At 44.9% G+C, this 19,734-nt stretch overlaps 1 protein-coding gene across 3 annotated transcripts in view; it reads right to left on the bottom strand.

Annotated features, from left to right (window-relative positions):
* NEDD4L (NEDD4 like E3 ubiquitin protein ligase) overlaps positions 1-19,734 on the bottom strand; it is a 229,020-nt gene that overhangs the window by 11,940 nt on the left and 197,346 nt on the right. For all 3 annotated transcript variants that reach the window (XM_065889716.1, XM_065889715.1, XM_065889717.1), the window contains 6 exons: positions 18,582-18,647; positions 16,578-16,807; positions 14,995-15,116; positions 13,001-13,071; positions 11,261-11,356; positions 607-680 (listed from right to left, as the gene is read on the bottom strand). In XM_065889716.1, coding sequence (XP_065745788.1) covers positions 607-680; positions 11,261-11,356; positions 13,001-13,071; positions 14,995-15,116; positions 16,578-16,807; positions 18,582-18,647 — 659 coding nt within the window. The remainder of the gene's footprint in view (positions 1-606; positions 681-11,260; positions 11,357-13,000; positions 13,072-14,994; positions 15,117-16,577; positions 16,808-18,581; positions 18,648-19,734) is intronic.

Consider the following 19,734-nt stretch of genomic DNA (forward strand, 5'->3'; position numbering starts at 1 on the left):
GTGAGCTCGAGGCATACGTATACACCAAAGGAGAAAATGTAAGCTGTCCAACTGTACCTTCTGACCAGTACAGACCCCTAGGGTTACCCAACAGCTAGATTTCCAAGGGGCTCAACATTTTGTCCCACCAAAGGACGCTGAGATTAAGAAAATTACAAACAGCAGGAACAATTCTTCATGTGTCCATGTGCTGAATTCTCCATATCCATTTTAACTCTTCTCCTACATTTTCATTATGGAAAAGAGGTCAGGAGAGAGATGGACTATGTTCTCTTTGGTTGTTCCCAATTTTACCCCACTGCTCCATTGTTGTAATCCTCAATTTTAGACGAGATGCCCACAGGCTCCCAGAGTATTTGCCAAGTTACTCAACAGTGGCCCCTTTCTCTCCTCCCACTGCTCCTCTGTATGGCAGCAACACGAAAGTCATGACGCAAGTCAAACTTTGCATCCCATAATTCAGCTTCCTATTAGGCCAAGCCTGAAAGGAACTCATACTGTTAAAAGTGTGTCCATAATCTGCACGAACTGTTCTGGCAAAGGACGGCAACCGAACATGCTGTTCAGTTTAATAAAAGAAAAGGCTGTAAGTAAGTGTGTACGTACTCAATGTATTCCCTTTTGTTTTCATTTGTTACCATTATTTCTGACCCATTGGGCTTCAGATCCACTTGATATGTCTGTAATTACAAAGATAGAACAACATCACCATCATGAAGTTACTGTGCATATCATCACTGAGTAATAACGTCTTACTGTAAAAGGAAGATAAGTAAAATTTATTCAGAACTCTTTCCCAGCAGATGGGCTCTGTGTCCAAGAGAATGTCTAATGAGGCTTTTAAATTGTTAAAATGCTACACACTTAAAGATGTTATCATTGAAGGCAAATTATTTTATGGTTATTTATGAGTTTTAATTATTCTTCATACATTAGCAACAACGGAGAACAACAATTTTTCCATCTGCTATTGACTTATCAAGAAATGTAATTATCTTTAACAGAAAAGATAGGATACAACCATCAAGACTGCAGAGATCCAGATTTGTTGCTGAAAATTAGATTTTATAGCCATAAAAAAAAGATATGTGGAATTTCTTTCAAAGGAGCAAAACACAGGGACTTAAAAAAAGAAAGATGCTGAGAAAGTCAGGCTGAGGGATGGATTCACCTGCCACCCCTGGGAACCTCAGGCTTTGATGTGCATCCAGACACCACCTCCTGGCTCATCAGCCCCGAAAGCCCCCCCCCCCCCCTCAGAGTGAGCCAGGAGTGAAAAGAGCAAAGCAGCTGAACTCGAGGCACAGCCTTCTCCTCTGCTCTGAGCCAGCCCTGGCTTAACATCAAAGTGTATAAAGCAATAAGTAGCAAAAGGGAAGGGAAGGGAAGGAAGAGGCCTACTGACCTAACAAATAAAATGTTTACTCTCATGGATATTCCAGGGAAATAAAAAGGAAAAAAATACCACTCACAGCTCCCCTATTCAAAGGTAACCACATGTGTGTTCTGGTGGGATTCCTTGTGGTCTTTTTTCCCACATCCACCCAGCTACATCTGAGAGGAAGCCAAGCCAAGCCTGAGGGAGAGGGTTCTCCAGAGTAAGCATCCAGGCTGCATCCATCACAAGGGACACAGATTCAAACCTGCAACAGATCTCCTGCTTTGGCAGAGGTCCCTTTTCAGGGACCCCTCCCCAGCCCTGCCACACACGCGCGGGACAGATGGCCTCTCTGGCCTCAGTATCAGATCCTGTTCCTCTCCGAACGTTTTCTCTGATGATGCACTTGATTACTGTTCCTTTTCACATGGAGACAGCCTTTTCAATCAAAGCCCACTGATCCTCTGTCTCGGCCCTTCATATTTTCTTCTCTGTCCTTTTTTTTTTGTTATTCGGGAAGGGATCTCGTTTCCCTCCCACGTGACTGAGCTCCACTTTCCACAACATCAATTCAACGTTTTTACTGTCTGCAGTACGGACTTAATTTTTTTATTTTTTAACATCTTTATTGGAGTATAGTTGCTTTACAATGTTGTGTTAATTTCTGCTGTACAACAAAGTGAATCAGCTGTATGTATACATATATCCGCATATCCCCTCCCTCTTGCATCTCCCTCCCACCCTCCCTATCCCACTCCTCTAGGTGGTCATAAAGCACCAAGCTGATCTCCCTGTGCTATGCAGCTGTTTCCCACTAGCTATCGGTTTTACATTTGGTAGTGTAATATGTCAATGCTACTCTCTCACTTCGTCCCAGCTTACCCTTCCCCCTCCCCGTGTCCTCAAGTCCATTCTCTATGTCTGCGTCTTTATTCCTGTCCTGCCCTAAGGTTCTTGAGAACCAATTTCTTTTTTTAGATGCCATATATATGTGTTAGCATATGATGTTTGTTTTTCTCTTTCTGATGTACTTCACTCTGTATGACAGACGCTAGGTCCATCCACCTCACTACAAATAACTCAATTTAGTTTCTTTTTATGGCTGAGTAATATTCCATTGTATATATGTGCCACATCTTCTTTATCCATTCATCTGTCAATGGATATTAAGGTTGCCTCCATGTCCTGACTATTGTAAATAGTGCTGCAATGAACATTGTGGTACATGGCTCTTTTTGAATTATGGTTTTCTCAGGGTATATGCCAGGAAGGAGGCATGGAGGGAACCTACCTCAACATAATAAAGGCCACATATGACAAACCCACTGGCAACATCATTCTCAATGGTGAAAAACTGAAACCATTCCCTCTAAGATCAGGAGCAAGACAAGGTTGTCCACTCTCACCACTATTATTCAACATAGTTTTGGAAGTTTCAGCCACAGCAATCAGAGAAGAAAAAGAAATAAAAGAAATCCAAATCAGAAAAGACATAAAACTGTTACTGTTTGCAGATGACATGATACTATACATAGAGAATCCTAAAGGTGCTACCAGAAGACTACTAGAGCTAATCAATGAATTTGGTAAAGTAGCAGGATACAAAATTAATGCACAGAAATCTCTAGCATTCTTATACAGTAATGACAAAAAATACGAAAGAGAAATTAAGGAAATACTCCCATTTACCACTGCAACAAAAAGAATAAAATACCCAGGGATAAACCTACCTAAGGAGACAAAAGACCTGTCTGCAGAAAACTATAAGACACTGATGAAAGAAAGATGATACAAACGGAGAGATATACCATGTTCTTGGATTGGAAGAATCAACATTGTGAAAATGACTATACTATCCAAAGCAATCTACAGATTCAATGGAATCCCTATCAAAGTACCACTGGCATTTTCCACAGAACTAGAACAAAAAATTTCACAATTTGTATGGAAACACAAAAGACCCCGGAGAGCCAAAGCAATCTTGAGAAAGAAAAACGGAGCTGGAGGAATCAGGTTCCCTGACTTCAGACTATACTACAAAGCAATGGTAATCAAGACAGTATGGTACTGGCACAAAAACAGAAATATAGATCAATGGAACAGGATAGAAAGCCCAGAGATAAACCCACGCACACATGGTCACCTTATCTTTGATAAAGGAGGCGAGAATATACAATGGAGAAAATACAGCCTCTTCAATAAGTGGTGCTGGGAAAACTGGACAGCTACATGTAAAAGAATGAAATTGGAACACTTCCTAACACCATACACAAAAATAAACTCAAAATGGATTAAAGACCTAAATGTAAGGCCAGACACGATAAAACTCTTAGAGCAAAACATAGGCAGAACACTCTATGACATAAATCACAGCAAGATCCTTTTTGACTCACCTCCTAGAGGAATGGAAATAAAAACAAAAATAAACAAATGGGACCTAATGAAACTTAAAAGCTTTTGCACAGCAAAGGAAACCATAAACAAGACAAGAAGACAACCCTCAGAATGGGAGAAAATATTTGCAAATGCAGTACGGACTTTAATTGCTACTATATTTTTACTCTTCTTCAAATCTTTCCCTCCTGCCGGGTGCCCCCTTCCGGCTGCTGTCTTCCATTCCATCCAGTTGCCCCCCGTGGTGACCTGCTCCTGTCCTGCGCAGGTCGTGGCACTTTTTTGAAGATATTAAACAGTTCCACTTAGGGAGTGGGATGGGAGGTCTCTTATAGTAAAACATCTTTAGTTCTTTGACATTTATTTGGAAGTCTGTAAGCAGTACTCATTTACACTTTTGTAGTCGATTATCTGGGGGTCTGTAGTCAGTATTCATTTACACTTTTGTAATATTTTTTAATAAGACAGTTTTTCTTTCTCCCCCCATTTATTCCTCGAAGATTGTCTTGCCGTTCCCTTCCATGATGAGATTTTTCTATCAGATCCACACCAACTGACAAGTTAATAAATCCAAGCCCGGTTCTGGATTTTGAGAGGCTTTCAGTACAGTTCAGCTGTGCTAGAACAGAATGTTTTCTGGGAGCTGCAGTTTCCAGAGCTACTGAATGAGAGGGTCAACCACAGATGAGACAGGGTGGGGAGGGGAAAGGAGAAAAACACTTCTGGCGCCTCCAAAAGCAGCCCCTAGTGATGAAAACTGGCAGAATCAGCCAGCACTGCTGAGCGTAGAGAAACGGTTCTTATCAGTGCTGGTGGTGAGGATCTAACTGGTTCAACCTTTTGAAAAGATAATTTGGCAACAGGAGTCAAGATTTTAATGTGCATATATGCCTCTTCCTAATAATTTCTCTCTTAGGACTTATACCAAGAGAAAGAAATTGGTCAAGTGTACAAAACGTATATTCCAGGATTATACTCATCGTACTGTTTACAGAGTGAAATACTGAGATAGCCCAGATGCCGACCACGAGGGCACGGTTAAAAAAGGTACAGTCTGTGAAACGGAATTCGGTGTAGCCATTAAAATGGTATTTACTGACATGGAAAGGTACCTACAATATATTAAGTTAAAACTGTATACACTGTACAATTCCATTTCTGTTAAAAAGATAAAACCTTGTGTGTGTGTTTACAGAGAATCATTCTGGAAGATACAAATCAAAATTTTACTCGTGATTTTTCTCTAGGTGGTAGGAACTATGAGTGACTTTAATATGTGTTTATTGTACTGACTTTATTTTTATTACTAAGATTAATATTTTGCAATCAGATAAATAAAATTGTTTTTGAAAGAAAAAAAGAAAAAACAACAAGACCGGACCATACTCTCTGTGCTGAGTAAGGAATCGACGGCTGGGGCAGCCGTGGGTCACATGGTTTCTCCGGGTAGGCAGGGAAGGGGGCCTCCAGGCCTGCTCCCTAAGCTGCTCCCTTAGAGGAAATCCTCCCCAAGCCCTAGGGGCCTCTCAGTCAGGCTTCCGCTGGTGTTCCACCCCCATCTCCCTCTCCTCACACACCACTTGTGGGCTGCTGTTCAAATTCCACTTTTTAAATTTTTTTTTGGCTGCGTTGGGTCTTCGTTGCTGCGTGCAGGCTTTCTCTAGTTGCGGCGAGCGGGGGCTACTCTTTGTTGCGGTGCGCGGGCTTCTCATTGCGGTGGCTTCTCTTGTTGCAGAGCACAGGCTCTAGGAGTGCTTCAGGGCTTCAGTAGCTGCAGAACGTGGGCTCAGTAGTTGCGGCACGCAGGCCCTAGAGTGCAGGCTCAGTAGTTGTGGAGCGTGGGCTCTGAGGTGCGCAGGCTTCAGTAGTTGTGCCACACGGGCATAGCTACTCCGCGGCATGTGGGACCTTCCTGGACCAGGGATCGAACCTGTGTCCCCTGCACTGGCAGGCGGACCCTTAACCACTGTGCTACCAGGGAAGTCCCAAATTCCACTTTTTAAATATAGTTCTCGTCTTGTGTCTGAACTCCTTCCTCAAGGACCCAACATGAAGACACTAACCCAGTGCCTGGCACACAGAAGGGGGTTAATAAGTGCTCGTAGAAAAAAACGGCACTTTCTTGCAGTCTCCTGGCCCAAGTATGAACTCCTCTCTCTTCTTCGTAAAGACCACAAAGATCAGAGGAAGCTCCGGGATGCAGCTCTCACAGAACTGGACCCCTCTTCTGTGGCAAGTGACAACTTCAGATTCACACACACCTCCCCGATCTTCCTCAGCTGCTTTATGACAAATGTCTGAGGAGTCCACCAAGAAACTGTCTAGGTCAAATCGGGTATCCTGGACCCAGGCAGAGGAAGGCCTGACTGCTTCTGCTCGTGTTACTGGGCGCTGTCCTCATCCTCCCCAGCCTCTCCCAGCGGCCGGCCCACCTTTCTGCTTTCATGCTTCCTGCAGCTGCCACCAGCCCCACTGCCTTCACCTGGTCTTTGAGGAACTACCTCCTCACTGGGGTCTTGGTCTGGTTCTGTCCAGCTCCAGCCACGACCTCGCTCTGCCTCTCACCTCTCTCTCCTTCCTACTTCCAGTTTCTGCCTCTTCCCTTATCCCTCTCCCCAACTCAGCCTTTTTCCCCATTAATTACCCCCCAGGAGCCTTTTTAGACCCCCCAGTTGCCCCTTCCCTCCCACGCAATCTTACCAAAGAGACCCACGGTGCACCGTGTTATGTTCTGTGGCCCCCTTGGAGGACCACAGGCCATTGTAATGGCTGAGACTTCCTGTCCTCCAAGACAAAAAGTTGTCCAGTTTTTGCCCCCTAGCGGTATCGTCTCCCCAGTTGAGAATGCATATGCCTTCACCCAACTCAGGCCAGGTCCTCAAGAATTTTCCGACAGGCTGCTGCCCATTCTCTTCCCCGCCCTACTGCACAGCTTCTTGGAAGTCCACACCGCTAGCGCCTCTTCAAAGCAACCAAATCAGGCGCCGCTCTGCTGACTGCAGTCAAGAACTTCTGCTTGGCGCGGCTCTAAAAGGATGTCTCCTCCTGGTGGGGCATGCGCGTGCAGGGCTGTACGTGAGTGTATGGTTGATTCTTTCTGGCTGGCATACGACGACTGTTCAAATATTGAAGTTTGTTCATCTGAAACATTGTCAGTCGGCCCCAGAAACCAGCAGCTGCGGATTCTCACCAACCAGAAAAAAAGCAGACTGGAAAACAGCGGCAACAGCTGCAATTTCATTACATGAAGTGACAGCTGCCACCGAACGTCATGGCCTGGTATTTCTAATCATGGAATGAGAAAAAGAGCGCCTAAAAGCACTAAGGAAGGCCGATTGCACGCACATTTCACTTCTGTGGTAACTTCACTCTAGTGAAGAAATGACTTTATCTTTTTGCACAAGGAGGCGTGGGCTTCCTCTTGGGTTAGAAAATGGCAATGCACGGTCAGCAGTTTTGCAGAGGGCTGGGGGAGGGGGAGGCCTGCACAGGCCTCTGGCTGACGTCCACATTTTTGGTTCAACACCTCTATTTTGAGTGTCTACCCTGTACCAGGCACTGCCAGATGGTGAGTGCACAATGGTGAGCAAAAGGCAGACCCAGGGCAGCCATCACCGAGACTGAGTCTGACGGGAGAGAGAGAGATACTAAACACATAACCATACAAATACATGCAAAGTCACTTATGGTACCTGCCATAGGGAGACACGGAAGATACTCTGAAGTACTATGGTCCTGGGTCAGAGCTAGCTTTGTCTGAACTGACGATGGGAGTGTGTTCCCCACTGAAGGAATGGCATGTGCAAAGGTCCTGCGGCAAGAAGGAGCTTGGTGTGTGCAAGCAGTCTCGTGGGACCAGACCCAGAAAGCATGAGGGGCAGCACTGATGCAAAATGCACCTGGAGATGAACAGGCAGGGCCCAGCCACGCAGGACTTCATGAGGCAAATTAAGGACTTGGGTCTTTATCTTGACAGTGATAAAGTGGGAAATCTCTGCATGTTTTTAGCAGAGGAATGGAATGATCATTTCACATTCTGAAAAGACCACTCTGCCATTGTAGGAGGCCAAAGGTGGATATGAAAAACCAGTTAGGAGTCTACGAGAGAAGATGGTAGCTTAGGCTTGGGTACTGTTGGTGAGACAGACAAGGAGAACAGAGAGAACTGAAGAATAGTCAAAATGAACAGGGCCTGGTGATGGATTGGATGTGGGAGATGAGATCAATGTATGGCTGCTTAATTCACTCTACATTTCCTCCCAGAACGCAAAATAGATACGCTAGTTCCTCGTTAATCAGGTTTCGCTTTCGAAAAAGGAAAGCCAGTAATTTCACAAGTAGGGCACCTCATTATCTTACTCATCTCGTGAGTCTGTTTTGATGACTGCATTTACTCTACCTGATTCAATCCAAAGTCAGAAAAACCCACATTAAATGAGGAGGTTTAAGAATTGTTTTTAATGAACCATAGACATGAGCTATAACGACCATCAGAATCTTTATTAGAAGTCTACTTAAAAAATGCAAACATCTTGTGTGGTTTGTACTTATTAGGTGGAAATAGTTACATTTAACTGTAACTAAGGAAGGTTTAGTCTGCTTCTAACTTTGGCATCACTAATGTCTTCTGAACTGTGTTAAGTTAGTCATATGGATTTCTACAAGTGGATATAATATAAAGAGACCTTTTTTTTTTTGCATTTGACACCCAAGACTGATTTTACATCTTCCTTAGTTCTTTATCTCTACTCCTCCCTACATGTGTTAAAAATGCAAAGAAGACACAGTTCTAGGATGGTTAGCCATGTGTTATCCTTTGAAAATTGGCAGTTAAGACCCTTAAATATGTCCAGCTTAAAAAAGTCATTGCAATTCCAATTATTTTGTTGTCTCACACTTGGAGCTTCCATTACTTATAACATGAAAAAAAAACCTAGGCAGCATGATTCATTCCTTTGCTCACTAAGCATTTAGCAGCCATCGCTACACACCGGGCACTGGAGAAACCAAGGAGCCCTCAGGGGGCTCACAGCGGGCGGCAGGCCGGGGATGGCTAGAGGACAGAGCATTATGGCGGGGGAGGGGAGGATGGGTCGGCAAGGAGAGGGTGCCACGCAGCCAGTGACAGGGCACGGGGCATCCTGGGGGACGCCGAGGCAGGCACCCCATGGCTGTGAAGGTGAGAGGACGGAGGTGTTGGGAGGGAAGGTAAAGGTGGGCAGCGAGGGGTCCTAAGCCATGCAGGAAAGGTTTTAATTCACACTGAAGTGCACAGGCTGGCCAGTGAAGAATGTGTGTCGAGCAGAAGAGTTACAGGTCCAGGTTTGCTCTTTAGAACCACTACATCCGGAGCATATGTGTGGAGGCATCAGAGAACGGACTGCAGCGAGGGGCGACGTAGGGACCAGGGAGACTGCTACACGACACAGCCAAGGAACCGGCAGAGCCTCAACAAGGGAAGGGGGCAGACAAGGGGAGCGACGAGCAGGCTGGGGCTAGAGGACGCAGTGACCGGCTGGACACGGAGGGAGAGGGACGATTCCAAGGGGACTCCAGTTTCAGGCCGGAGGGGAGGGTGTGGCCACTGGTTAGACCGGAGTGGAGATCGGGGGTCGGGAGGACAAAGTGGCTTTTTCAGTTCGGGGACCTGTGGGTCTTTCAGGAGACACAGCTCAGGAGGCAGCCGAAGCAGGGGGAATCTGGACGCTAGAGGAAGGGTGTGGGCTGCAGGTAAGAGGCTGGCGGTGAGCAGCGCAGAGATGCGCAGAGAGAGGCCGCCCAGCGAGCGAGGGCAGGACAAGGAAAGAAGTGGGCAGGGGAGCATCGGCGTCGCGGGGCCAGCAGAGCAGCAGGGCTTAGGAGAGGTGGAAGGAGAAGAGCGGAGTGGGGAGTGGGGGGAGAAGGGGTGAAGTGGGGGTGACTTGCAGGGGCTTCAGGGGAGGGAGCAGTGGAGGAAGGAAGCAGACAAGGGCCAGAACCCATTTACATTCAGTCCTGGGCAGGGGGGCCACCGCTAACCTGGAGGGGACAGCTCTGGGCGTGGTGCAGAAGAGATTTCCCTCCCCCACCCCACGACAGGACTCCCACAAGGACAGCAGTGTCCATCGGTCTGTGAAGGTTTGGGGGCATGAAACACAGTACGGAGCGAAAAAGGATGGGGAGGGCAAAATGAGATTGTTAATGGACTCGTTGATGATTTCCATTAATCCCAGGGTCTCTCTCATTCCTGGTGCCTCAACTCAACCAACCAGGAAGGAAAGAAAACACAGACTCCCTGAGACCCACCCACTTCTGGGACTCACACGAGTGACGGTTTCCTGGCCTGAGCGGATGTAACAAGTGATTTTGGTGTGTGTGATCACGTTCCTTCGCAACAGTTTTTACCCCATGTGTCATTAATTTCTTTGTATCCAGCGGCACCAGCTTCTTTTTTCTGAGACTGCGAACCCAAGAGGGCAGGGACCTGATTTCCTTACCTCACCTATAAAACTGAGCACAGCATCGTGAAACGGCAGCCAACGTGAGCACACTTTTTGGACAGCAGAGCCAATCAATGTCATGTTCCATTAGCAACCCTTAAAACGGGCTCCATGGTCTCATGAACGCCAAGGCCACGTACACTTGGTCTGGTAGATGGGAACTCTCTCTGGGCTTTTGTGAAAGGACAGGTACCAGGGGTTGGATAATCCTGAGAAGTCCTTCCCAAAAGCACCGTTATCACCGGGGGACAAATGAACCAAAGGTTTCAGGTTGAAGACAAACACATCCTACAGAACTTGAGGATGATGATGAGAATTCCAAGAAGGCAACTTTATCTTTGAAATTGATCTTTATGGTTAATCCAGCCTTAAAGACAGTATTGGTGCAAAGCAAGAAGGAACATTAGAAGACCCTGAGCCTGCTGAGCCCCCAAAGACAAACTTCACCATGACAAGGGAACCATTAAAGCAGAGGGAAAAAAACCAAGGCCCTCCCCAGGCATCACCTACTCCTGGTCATGTATTTATAACACTAAGTAAACATTTACACCATTTTTTTGAAGTATCTAAAATTTAAAACCAAGGCACAGGGCTTCCCTGGTGGCGCAGTGGTCGAGAGTCCGCCCGCCGATGCTAGGGGACACGGGTTTGTGCCCCGGTCCGGGAAGATCCCACATGCCGCGGACCTGTGCTCCGCAACGGGAGAGGCCACAACAGTGAGAGGCCTGCGTACCGCAAAAACAACAACAACAACAAAAAACCCCAAAAAACCAAGGCACAAACATTCACATTCAGATCTGCTTTAGATGTGAGAAGTAGGTGCTACTTCACACACCAGAGGCCTTAGAATGTCTCTAACTTTGCAGGAAGAGAGGCAGTTGTAATTGGGACTTGGCTTCCTGGCATGACAATAAGATACTGATACAATCAGATGATAATTAGCAAAGACTCAAAGAAGCAAAGACTCTTTGAAAGTCAAGGGGGAGCTCGTGGGGTTACCCACACATACCTGCCCGAAGTTTTCTTCATCAATGCAAAACATAAGGTCCAGTTCAGTCGGGTCGTTTTCTAAGATCCATTTCAAAGAGTTGTAGTATTCACTATCCTACAGAAATGACACAGAAATTAAAATTAAGCGTTTTTCCCCAAAATACACACTCACTTCTTTAAATAATTATGTCCTTTAAATGTAATTCCATCCAGAATCTCAAGAAATGCCTGAGTCACTAATATGTTTCCAGCTCTACCCCAAACCTTCTCTTCCACTTTAATTTAAAAATACAAACTAAAAAACTGCTTTGGTAGTAACAGGGGTTTGTAGTTGGATCCTGTCCTCTGTCAAGAGGAAGCAGCCTGCTCTGGATGGCCGTCATAACATTACGGAACTGAACATGTAGAGATGAACATACTCCCCATCTTTTAAGAGTGAAAATATCAGAGGAAAGGAGGAAGGATAGAGAATGCTCTACCTAAATACCAATGGTTTCAAGTTACGCCCCTTCCTGTGCTTCCAGCACTCTCTGCAAGTCCCTGTGAGCAAACAGGAAGAGGCTGCCCTGGTGTCAAAGCCCAGAACACAGGCCCCGAGAGCCTGGACCCCTCTGTCTCTTGGGCAGCCCCAGGGCTTCGACGAAGACCAAGCAGAACGTGTGCACCGACTGTCAACATGGCGAATAAAATTACTTTAGACTTGGAGAGAGATTTTTATACTCCTAGCTTCCTCACCATACAGTAACAAAAGCATAAAGCCTACGCTACAGGTAAAAGCTGAAGGGAAACTCGACACGGGTACCATGGATACACAGAGCTGCCCGCCCGGGGAAAACCCAGCTCAGTGGACTTGTGTGCACTGCTGGCCTTCTACTCTCCTTCCACACCCAGAGGATGAGCTGTGAGGGAAGGGTACACAGCTCATATAGCCAACTACACAACACGTACAGTCAACACGGCAGCGAGGCTGAGGGGAGGAAGATGCTTTCTGACTCAAGTGACAGAACGTGAAAGCAGAGCTGCAAACACCCCAAATGGACGAAGACGCTTCCTGATGGCCCCGTGTGTGGCTGGTGAATGGTGAGAGGTGCGAGGTGAATGGTGGGAGTACAGGTAAATTAAACGAAAAACGGAAGCAAAAGTATATCAGGAAAAGAGCATCAACTTTTGTTCTTTATAGAAAAGCCTTTCAGCTCTAAAATGGTCAGCCTAGATTAAATAAGTTAACTACGGCATGAAAACCCTAATCAAAAGCTAGCAATTAGTTTCTAACTTTTCATTCCTCTCCTACACTGTAGTAGTCCCTTACCCTTCTTCCGTATCTGGGATGAGTATAAATAGTCTTCCCTTCATCTACTGTTTTGGTCTGGCTCCCTGCCATTCTTTGAGGTCAGAAAACAGAGCGATAGCAGATGAACCTCTAAGTGTGCAGTATTAGCAGTTTTCCATGGAAAACAAGGGCAGCAATGAGGTCTCCAAATGACCCCTGGATTTAATTTGGTCAAACCAGTTCCGAGTAAGCAGAGGTAACTGAGATGTGGGTGTACCCACCCTAAATACCACGACTCTAGGAAATGTGAACAATGATTTGCTTATTAAAAAATTCAGGGAGATCAGTTAGCCTCTTGAACAATCCCTGTTGTCCATACTGAATGGCGATGCCCATAAAAATTGCTGTGACTACAGCATGGTCTCAGCTGCCTTCCCATAATGCACAAGCTGCTGGTGCGGCCCGCGGGAGTGACCTCTGTTTACTCACCACAGACTCCATGTCATTCAGAGTTATCTGCTTTCCCAGCATCATTTTGTAAAACGGTCGAATGAAGAAACCTAAAACGCGGTGAAAACTGAGTTAGTTTCAAATCTTTGACGATGCCGTGCATCCGAGCATGAAATAGAAGATTAACCTGCTTTCATCTGAATGAGAGACCAGGACAGAACAATTGAGGGTTTTCTCCAGTAAGGTGAGGGCCTGGTTTGGGGCGGGGTTGGGGGAAGGGGTTTAGGAAGGCACCTCCTGACACAGGTGCCCCCGGAACCTCAGTCCTCCCCCTTCACCCTCAACTCCCATCCTCAGCGCCCCCTCCAGGTCTAACTAGCCACCCTTGCAGCCCGTTCCCGCTCCCACTGGCTTCAGTGTGGCCCTGCGGCTGAGGCTCAAAGCCCCTGCTGTCTGGGGGGGTGAAGCCACAGAAGGGAGTAGGGGCTGATCTGATGTGCAGCGTGTCTGCTCTGCCTCCAGGGCCGTTCATGGTCCCGGGAAACAAAGACACTGCTGGCCACACACCTGGGGGGCATTCGGGCTCTTCTTCTTGCAATTCCCGAGGACACGGTTACCTCCTATCTCCTTTTGCAGCAGGGACCTAGATGCCCCCATCACTATTCCAGGCAGCCTTGACTCTTGGCCCGTCCTTGCTCTTCTGAAACGATCCCAGCTTCTAAGTGCGCCAACCCCACCACAGCCTCCCGGCGAGGCTAATGCCGGTAAAGCGCTCCCCGCCAGAGACCTCCGTGTGCTCCCTTCTGCTGGACTCTGGACCCATGTTTCTCGTACCCTCCCTAGAACATCGGTCCCCTGAGGTCAGGATCTCAGCTTAAACTTCTATTTCCCCTGTAGCAACTAAGAACGTCTTCTTTCTCGGCGGAAGGTACATAACGGCCGTTCTAATAATCTATGGCATGACTTCAGTGCTGCAAATTAAAATACATTCACTGTATATACCTATACAGAGTGAGACCAGCTTCCCCCAATCAGAAAAAAGAGTGTTTACTCCTGCCACCAGCCCCGCCCCCCGTAAAAAATACAGTGTTGAAATTAGAGGATCAAAATCAGCTAGCCATTACCAGTAAAAATTTATTAAAGGAGAAAGTACACAGGGTACATCAACTAGCATAGTTAAGGTTCCACAAATGCAATTCACATAATTCTCCTGGAAATGTCTCTCTACAGTAACTGCAGTGTCAATCTTAAATCTTGATCTGTCTTCTACTCTCAACCATTTCACACCTAAATTCTTCAAAAATATTTCTGATTCTCTTTCCTCACTGATGATCTCTGTAATGTTCTCTTAAGGGCACTACTTGTTCAATGACCAAATCCATAAGGAGTCTCTATTATAAGCCTATTGATTCAGCCAGGGAGGGGGGTTTCACTCCTGACTTCCAAGGTACCTTGAAATTCTTGGTACTTTGCATGACTTACGTGCTTTAGATAATAATGAGATTATTCTGTGCCATCTCTTTCAGCAGTGATCCCAGGGGTCAAGGTCTTAGCTGAGTTATAACACTGCTTTGAAATTATTTACAGTCTCTTCACGTTCAAAAAAATGGTAATTTGGGGACAAACAGGACAATGGCAGGATACTGGCCGAATCAGACCATTTTAATGAACTTTTCAATCAACACTTTCCATCTATCATCAAATCTAGTTCCTGCTAAAGAAATGTTATTCTGGAAAACATAGAAAATGCACAAATACAGAATGTTCTGTGTTTCACACTTAAGTTTTTCAAAAAAAAACCTTTTTCAAACTGTGTGTAGACACTATGTCTTCAGTGATCAGATTAAGATGACACCAGGAAAAAAAAGCACCTTCATTATGGACAAAACATTAAAGAAACTACTGATTTACAGAGGGAGAACCAGTGAAGCACTTTTGCTTAAAACCTATGATGTGAAAGATAAGACACCTGATAAGAGACCACAGACAGCACTGTCCAATTTTTATTACTTCAACACTTTTTAATAACTTACCATCTAAAAGTTTCCCATGAAATACTGCCAGACCAGCAACTCTTCCAATAAAAGTGAAATAGGACAAATGATCTTCATTACAGAGGCCTGAATTGGGATTGATCTGAAGTGTGTAGTTGTCCCTTTTTAGGGAGGGAGAGAGAGAAAAAGAAAGGTGGTAAATAAATGCAATAAATAAGACATGCAAGAAATTGAATTTTCCAGTGCTGCCCATCATTAAGCTTTTACAGCGTGCCTACAAACATCCTGTACCTGACAGATAAGGCATAAAAGCTAGACAACGGGGCTTATCTGGTTAGCCCTTTTCCGTGACCAAGGACGGAGGTCTACTAGAGCTGGTGAATATGCCGTTACGTTAAACCGTGAGAAACTGGAGATCTGACTACTGCTGATCGACAAAAATCTCAATTTCACACGGTTCAGCCAAGGATTTTGGGAAGCTGAGAAGCCCCACATACCAAAGGGGCTGGACATGGATTCCCAGCTATGTGTGAGTGCAACACGTTGTCTCTGTGAGAAAGGGGGTTAACTCCCTTGAGAAGCTTTTGGTTCGGGGATTAAAATTTTTCCCAGGGGTCCAACCCCTGATCCATCTGACCAGCATTCTGCCCTGAAAGGCCTGGAGGCCACTGGTAGCAACATACGGCTGTCCCAACAGTGCAAACCTCAAGATGTTGACGTGCACCTCATCGCCCTTCGTTGATCTCACCATCAGGAGGATAGGTGGTTTGCAAAATGGGCTCCGGGGCCAGATTCTTCTGGGGGCAGCTTTGGGGATGTGGGTAAGAGGTGCAGATCTCGCCTCTGGATCCTCCCCTCCACTTCAATGGCTTTTATCAATTTTACAAAATGGGAAATTCTTGGCCGGAGCATCGGAGAAGAACACTGAGACTGCCTTCCCAAAGAGCTCCCCAGGAGACCGGCACCAGGGGGAAGACATGGGAGAACCCTTGTCCCTGCAGAGCACAGGCTGCTTTTCAAGGTCAACTGTTTTACTGGGGGCTCGGGTCCTGCCTAAGCCTTTGGAGAAGCCACAGCCTGGAGGAGGAAAGGGTGGCCTTGCAAGTAGCAATGTTTGATTCCCGAGAAAGCAATGGACTCTGCCTCGGTCTGCATGCCTGGCAGTGATGAAATCCTAATGCAAGGTGGGGTGGGCATGGTCCTTTGGATCCTAAAGGACGGGTCCTCAGTTTGCCTTTAAGTAATTTGACTTCAGAAACTATTCTTGTTCGTAAGACAACAACCTTCTGAATTCTGACAGTGACAAATTCTCCTAAATTAACATAACGTTATGAATGAAAATTGCCTTGTTCCTTACCGTTAAGTACCCAACACATTTTCAATCTCAGTTACATGAACACAACAGACAAGAGAAGAATTATTTTTAGGTGTTCACAGAGTACGTGAGTTCACCATGTGGAGTCAGACCTGTTCTGGACTTATAAGGGCTGGCGGGGAGGGGCTGAAATCAGCAGTGTGAATTCACCTCTGAGTGAGCTGCTTATTCTTTCATTAAGTTTAAATTCACGAAGAATAAAACTGCTTCAGGGCGGACACCTTCTGAATGCACTCCAGACACTTACGTTGCAGAGTACTCGAACAGACCGTAATAGGGGTTGAACATCTCTTTGGACAGTAAGAAGAACCATTCTCTGGCCACGCCCCCGTAGTCCAGACCTTTTTCTGATTCAAATTCAATCCACAGCCTAGCTTTCAGGACATCTGGTCTTTTCACAGACATGATTCTCCGATAGGACTCTTCAAATATGTTATTTCTGTGAAGTTTCATTTCAAACCTATTTGGAATATCAGCCTAAAAACAAGAGAAAAAAAACCCCCACACACCATCAGACAGTAAATATACACCTTACTTCCTAACAGAAAAAAAAACAAAAACAAAGAGCAGAAATGATGGCAGCCTTCAAATAAACAAGCAATGATGAATGGTTCCAACCGAAACTCTCTCCTTTCTAGATTGTTCTTCACACAGACAGAAAGCCTATGTCAGGAGGAGACACACAGCATCCACCAGCAGGTGTCAGACTGAGCCAGCAACACGCGCTGCAGAAGAAACTATACTGAGTGAAGACAGTCATCCTCTCTCCCTTTTATAAGCAACTGTGGGGCACTTATCCGCCCACTGGCAACTGAAATATGGTCAACTCTGTACACTGTTTTAGTCAAAGAAAGGGACTATAGTCCAGGGGATTAAAACCCATAGACAATCCCCACCTGGCCAGGCTGGGACGACCCTCAGCCCTGGTAGGGACTCCAGCTGGTAGCTGTGACCATGATGCCTACAAGCTAGTTCTGTTGCCATGGGGAGTGGGACCCTGATTATCACGGCCAAGTTGTGGGAAAGCATCCCAAAGGCAACAGTTACTAAATGTGAAAATAAAAAAGCACTTGATTGAAGTTGTGAATAACTGCTTCCTGGCAAAACAGGTCCAGGGTCAGCTTTGCCAGGATGATGGATCTACAGAGTCAGTTTCCAGGCAGAAGGTACCACGGTGCAAGTGCCACGAAGTGAGACAGCGTGATATCTACAGTCATCACATCACTGGAGGAAATGCAGGCGACTCACAAAGAAACACTGGAATTCCACAGGTTCAAATTTGAGTCATTTCAGAAGGAGTTATCCAGGAGCTCCTTGAGTCAGGATGTTAGAAGAGAGAACAGAACCCGTAAGGGGGAGCTCCCCGAGGCAGAGGCTGTGTTTCAAGCGTCTCTGCATCCCCAGTGCCTCCTCCATAGCAGAGGCCAGGAAAATGAGGCAACAGCTGAGGGAGTGGAGCGCGGTGGGGGAGATGGGGAAGGAACACAGGCAAATGGGGGTGATCTGAGCTGCAGCTTTCCCCAATGAGGAAGCCAAGAAATGGCGACGGGAACAAAAACACCCCCAAAATAGTGAAGGCACAAACTTAGGAGAAAACTGGTAAAATTTACACCAGAGAGGTGAAATCAGAAAGTAAAACAGAAGACATAGTATTAAAGTATCTGGGGAGAGATGTCAGTAGAAAATATAATATTGTATTTTAAAACACTGCCTGTAAAAAGCCTTATAGGGTTTCTCAGTTTTGTCAGAATCTTAACGGGTTTCCTAGTAAGAATTTTAATCTGAAAATTACACTTGGTCTTAATATGTCAAATATTATAAATTATATTTTTGTTGTACATATCATCATTAAAACTGTATTTCTGAATGTAAAGGGACTGGAACATTTTTCGAATTAGGATCTAGGTTTTATTAAATAGGATAGCCATAACTGATTGCATAGGCTTCTCCACATTTTTTCACTAGTTCCTGAATTATTTTATACCTCATAAAAATCGTTTCTATTTTTTAATGTATTACATAAGAAATTACCTTCAGGTGATTTGATATGTAATACTAAGTTAATCTTCACTTACCATGTCTGTTAAAAAGAAAATTCAGATTGAAGATCCAGGTGGATCAAAGTGCAGTGAGAAAAGGAAGGTCATATTTTTAGTATACACGTAACAGTAAGAAACGAGTTGTTCTCAGTGAAGTAATTTGGGTAACTTACAAATGACTAAAACGGCATTTTTGGAAGATATGTACTCACAGGTTTCTTTAATTTCTTCCTAAAGTAGTCATATTTCTGCTTAAATTCTCTGGAGTAAGGAACAGCCTGGAAGACAAATGTATAAATATAGATAATATGAACAACATGTTTGAAATTTTATGTGTACTAAGCCAACATTCAGAAAATTTCATGAATCATGAACCTTAAAATCGTCACTCTCCATATAACCACTGAAATTTACATAATGTCTATGTAGCACATGCGAACGTTCTAGAAATGATTAAGGTTAATCAGCACTGAATAGGGCTTTCACCCCTGAAAACAACAATACAGATATTCAAGGAATCATTTAGAGGTATTATACATAAACCGAATAGACTTTCCATGTGACTTCTGTCTGAATATGCATCAGGGTACATTGTAATCTTTTTATAGGTTGTAGTTTAGGTAAGTTATTGGCTATCATACTTTAACACACAACTCCAAATGACCTACACTGTTGTTCAGAAAAGACTAATTGTGCTTTAAAAATCTTTGGGAGATGAATAGCCAAAGCAATCTTGAGAAGGAGAAACGGAGCTGGAGGAATCAGGCTCCTACACTTGAGACTATATTACAAAGCTACAGTAATCAAGACAGTAAGGTACTGGCACAAAAACAGAAATACAGATCAATGGAACAGGATAGAAAGCCCAGAGATAAACCCACACACATATGGTCACCTTTGATAAAGGAGGTAAGAATATATAATAGCGAAAAGACAGCCTCTTCAACAAGTGGTGCTGGGAAAACTGGACAGCTACATGTAAAAGAATGAAATTGGAACACTCCCTAACACCATACACAAAAATAAACTCAAAATGGATTAAAGACCTAAATGTAAGGCCAGACACTATAAAACTCTTAGAGGAAAACATAGGCAGAATACTGTATGACATAAATCACAGCAAGATCCTTTTTGACCTACCTCCTAGAGAAATGGAAATAAAAACAAAAATAAACAAATGGGACCTAATGAAACTTAAAAGCTTTTGCACAGCAAAGGAAACCAAATAAAACGAAAAGACAACCCTCAGAATACGAGAAAATATTTGCAAATGAAGCAACTGACAAAGGATTAATCTCCAAAATTTATAAGCAGCTCACGCAGCTCAATATTAAAAAAACAACCCAATCCAAAAATAGGCAGAAG

Source organism: Phocoena phocoena, chromosome 13 (genome assembly GCF_963924675.1).
Source record: "Phocoena phocoena chromosome 13, mPhoPho1.1, whole genome shotgun sequence".
Taxonomy (NCBI): Eukaryota; Metazoa; Chordata; class Mammalia; order Artiodactyla; family Phocoenidae; genus Phocoena; species Phocoena phocoena.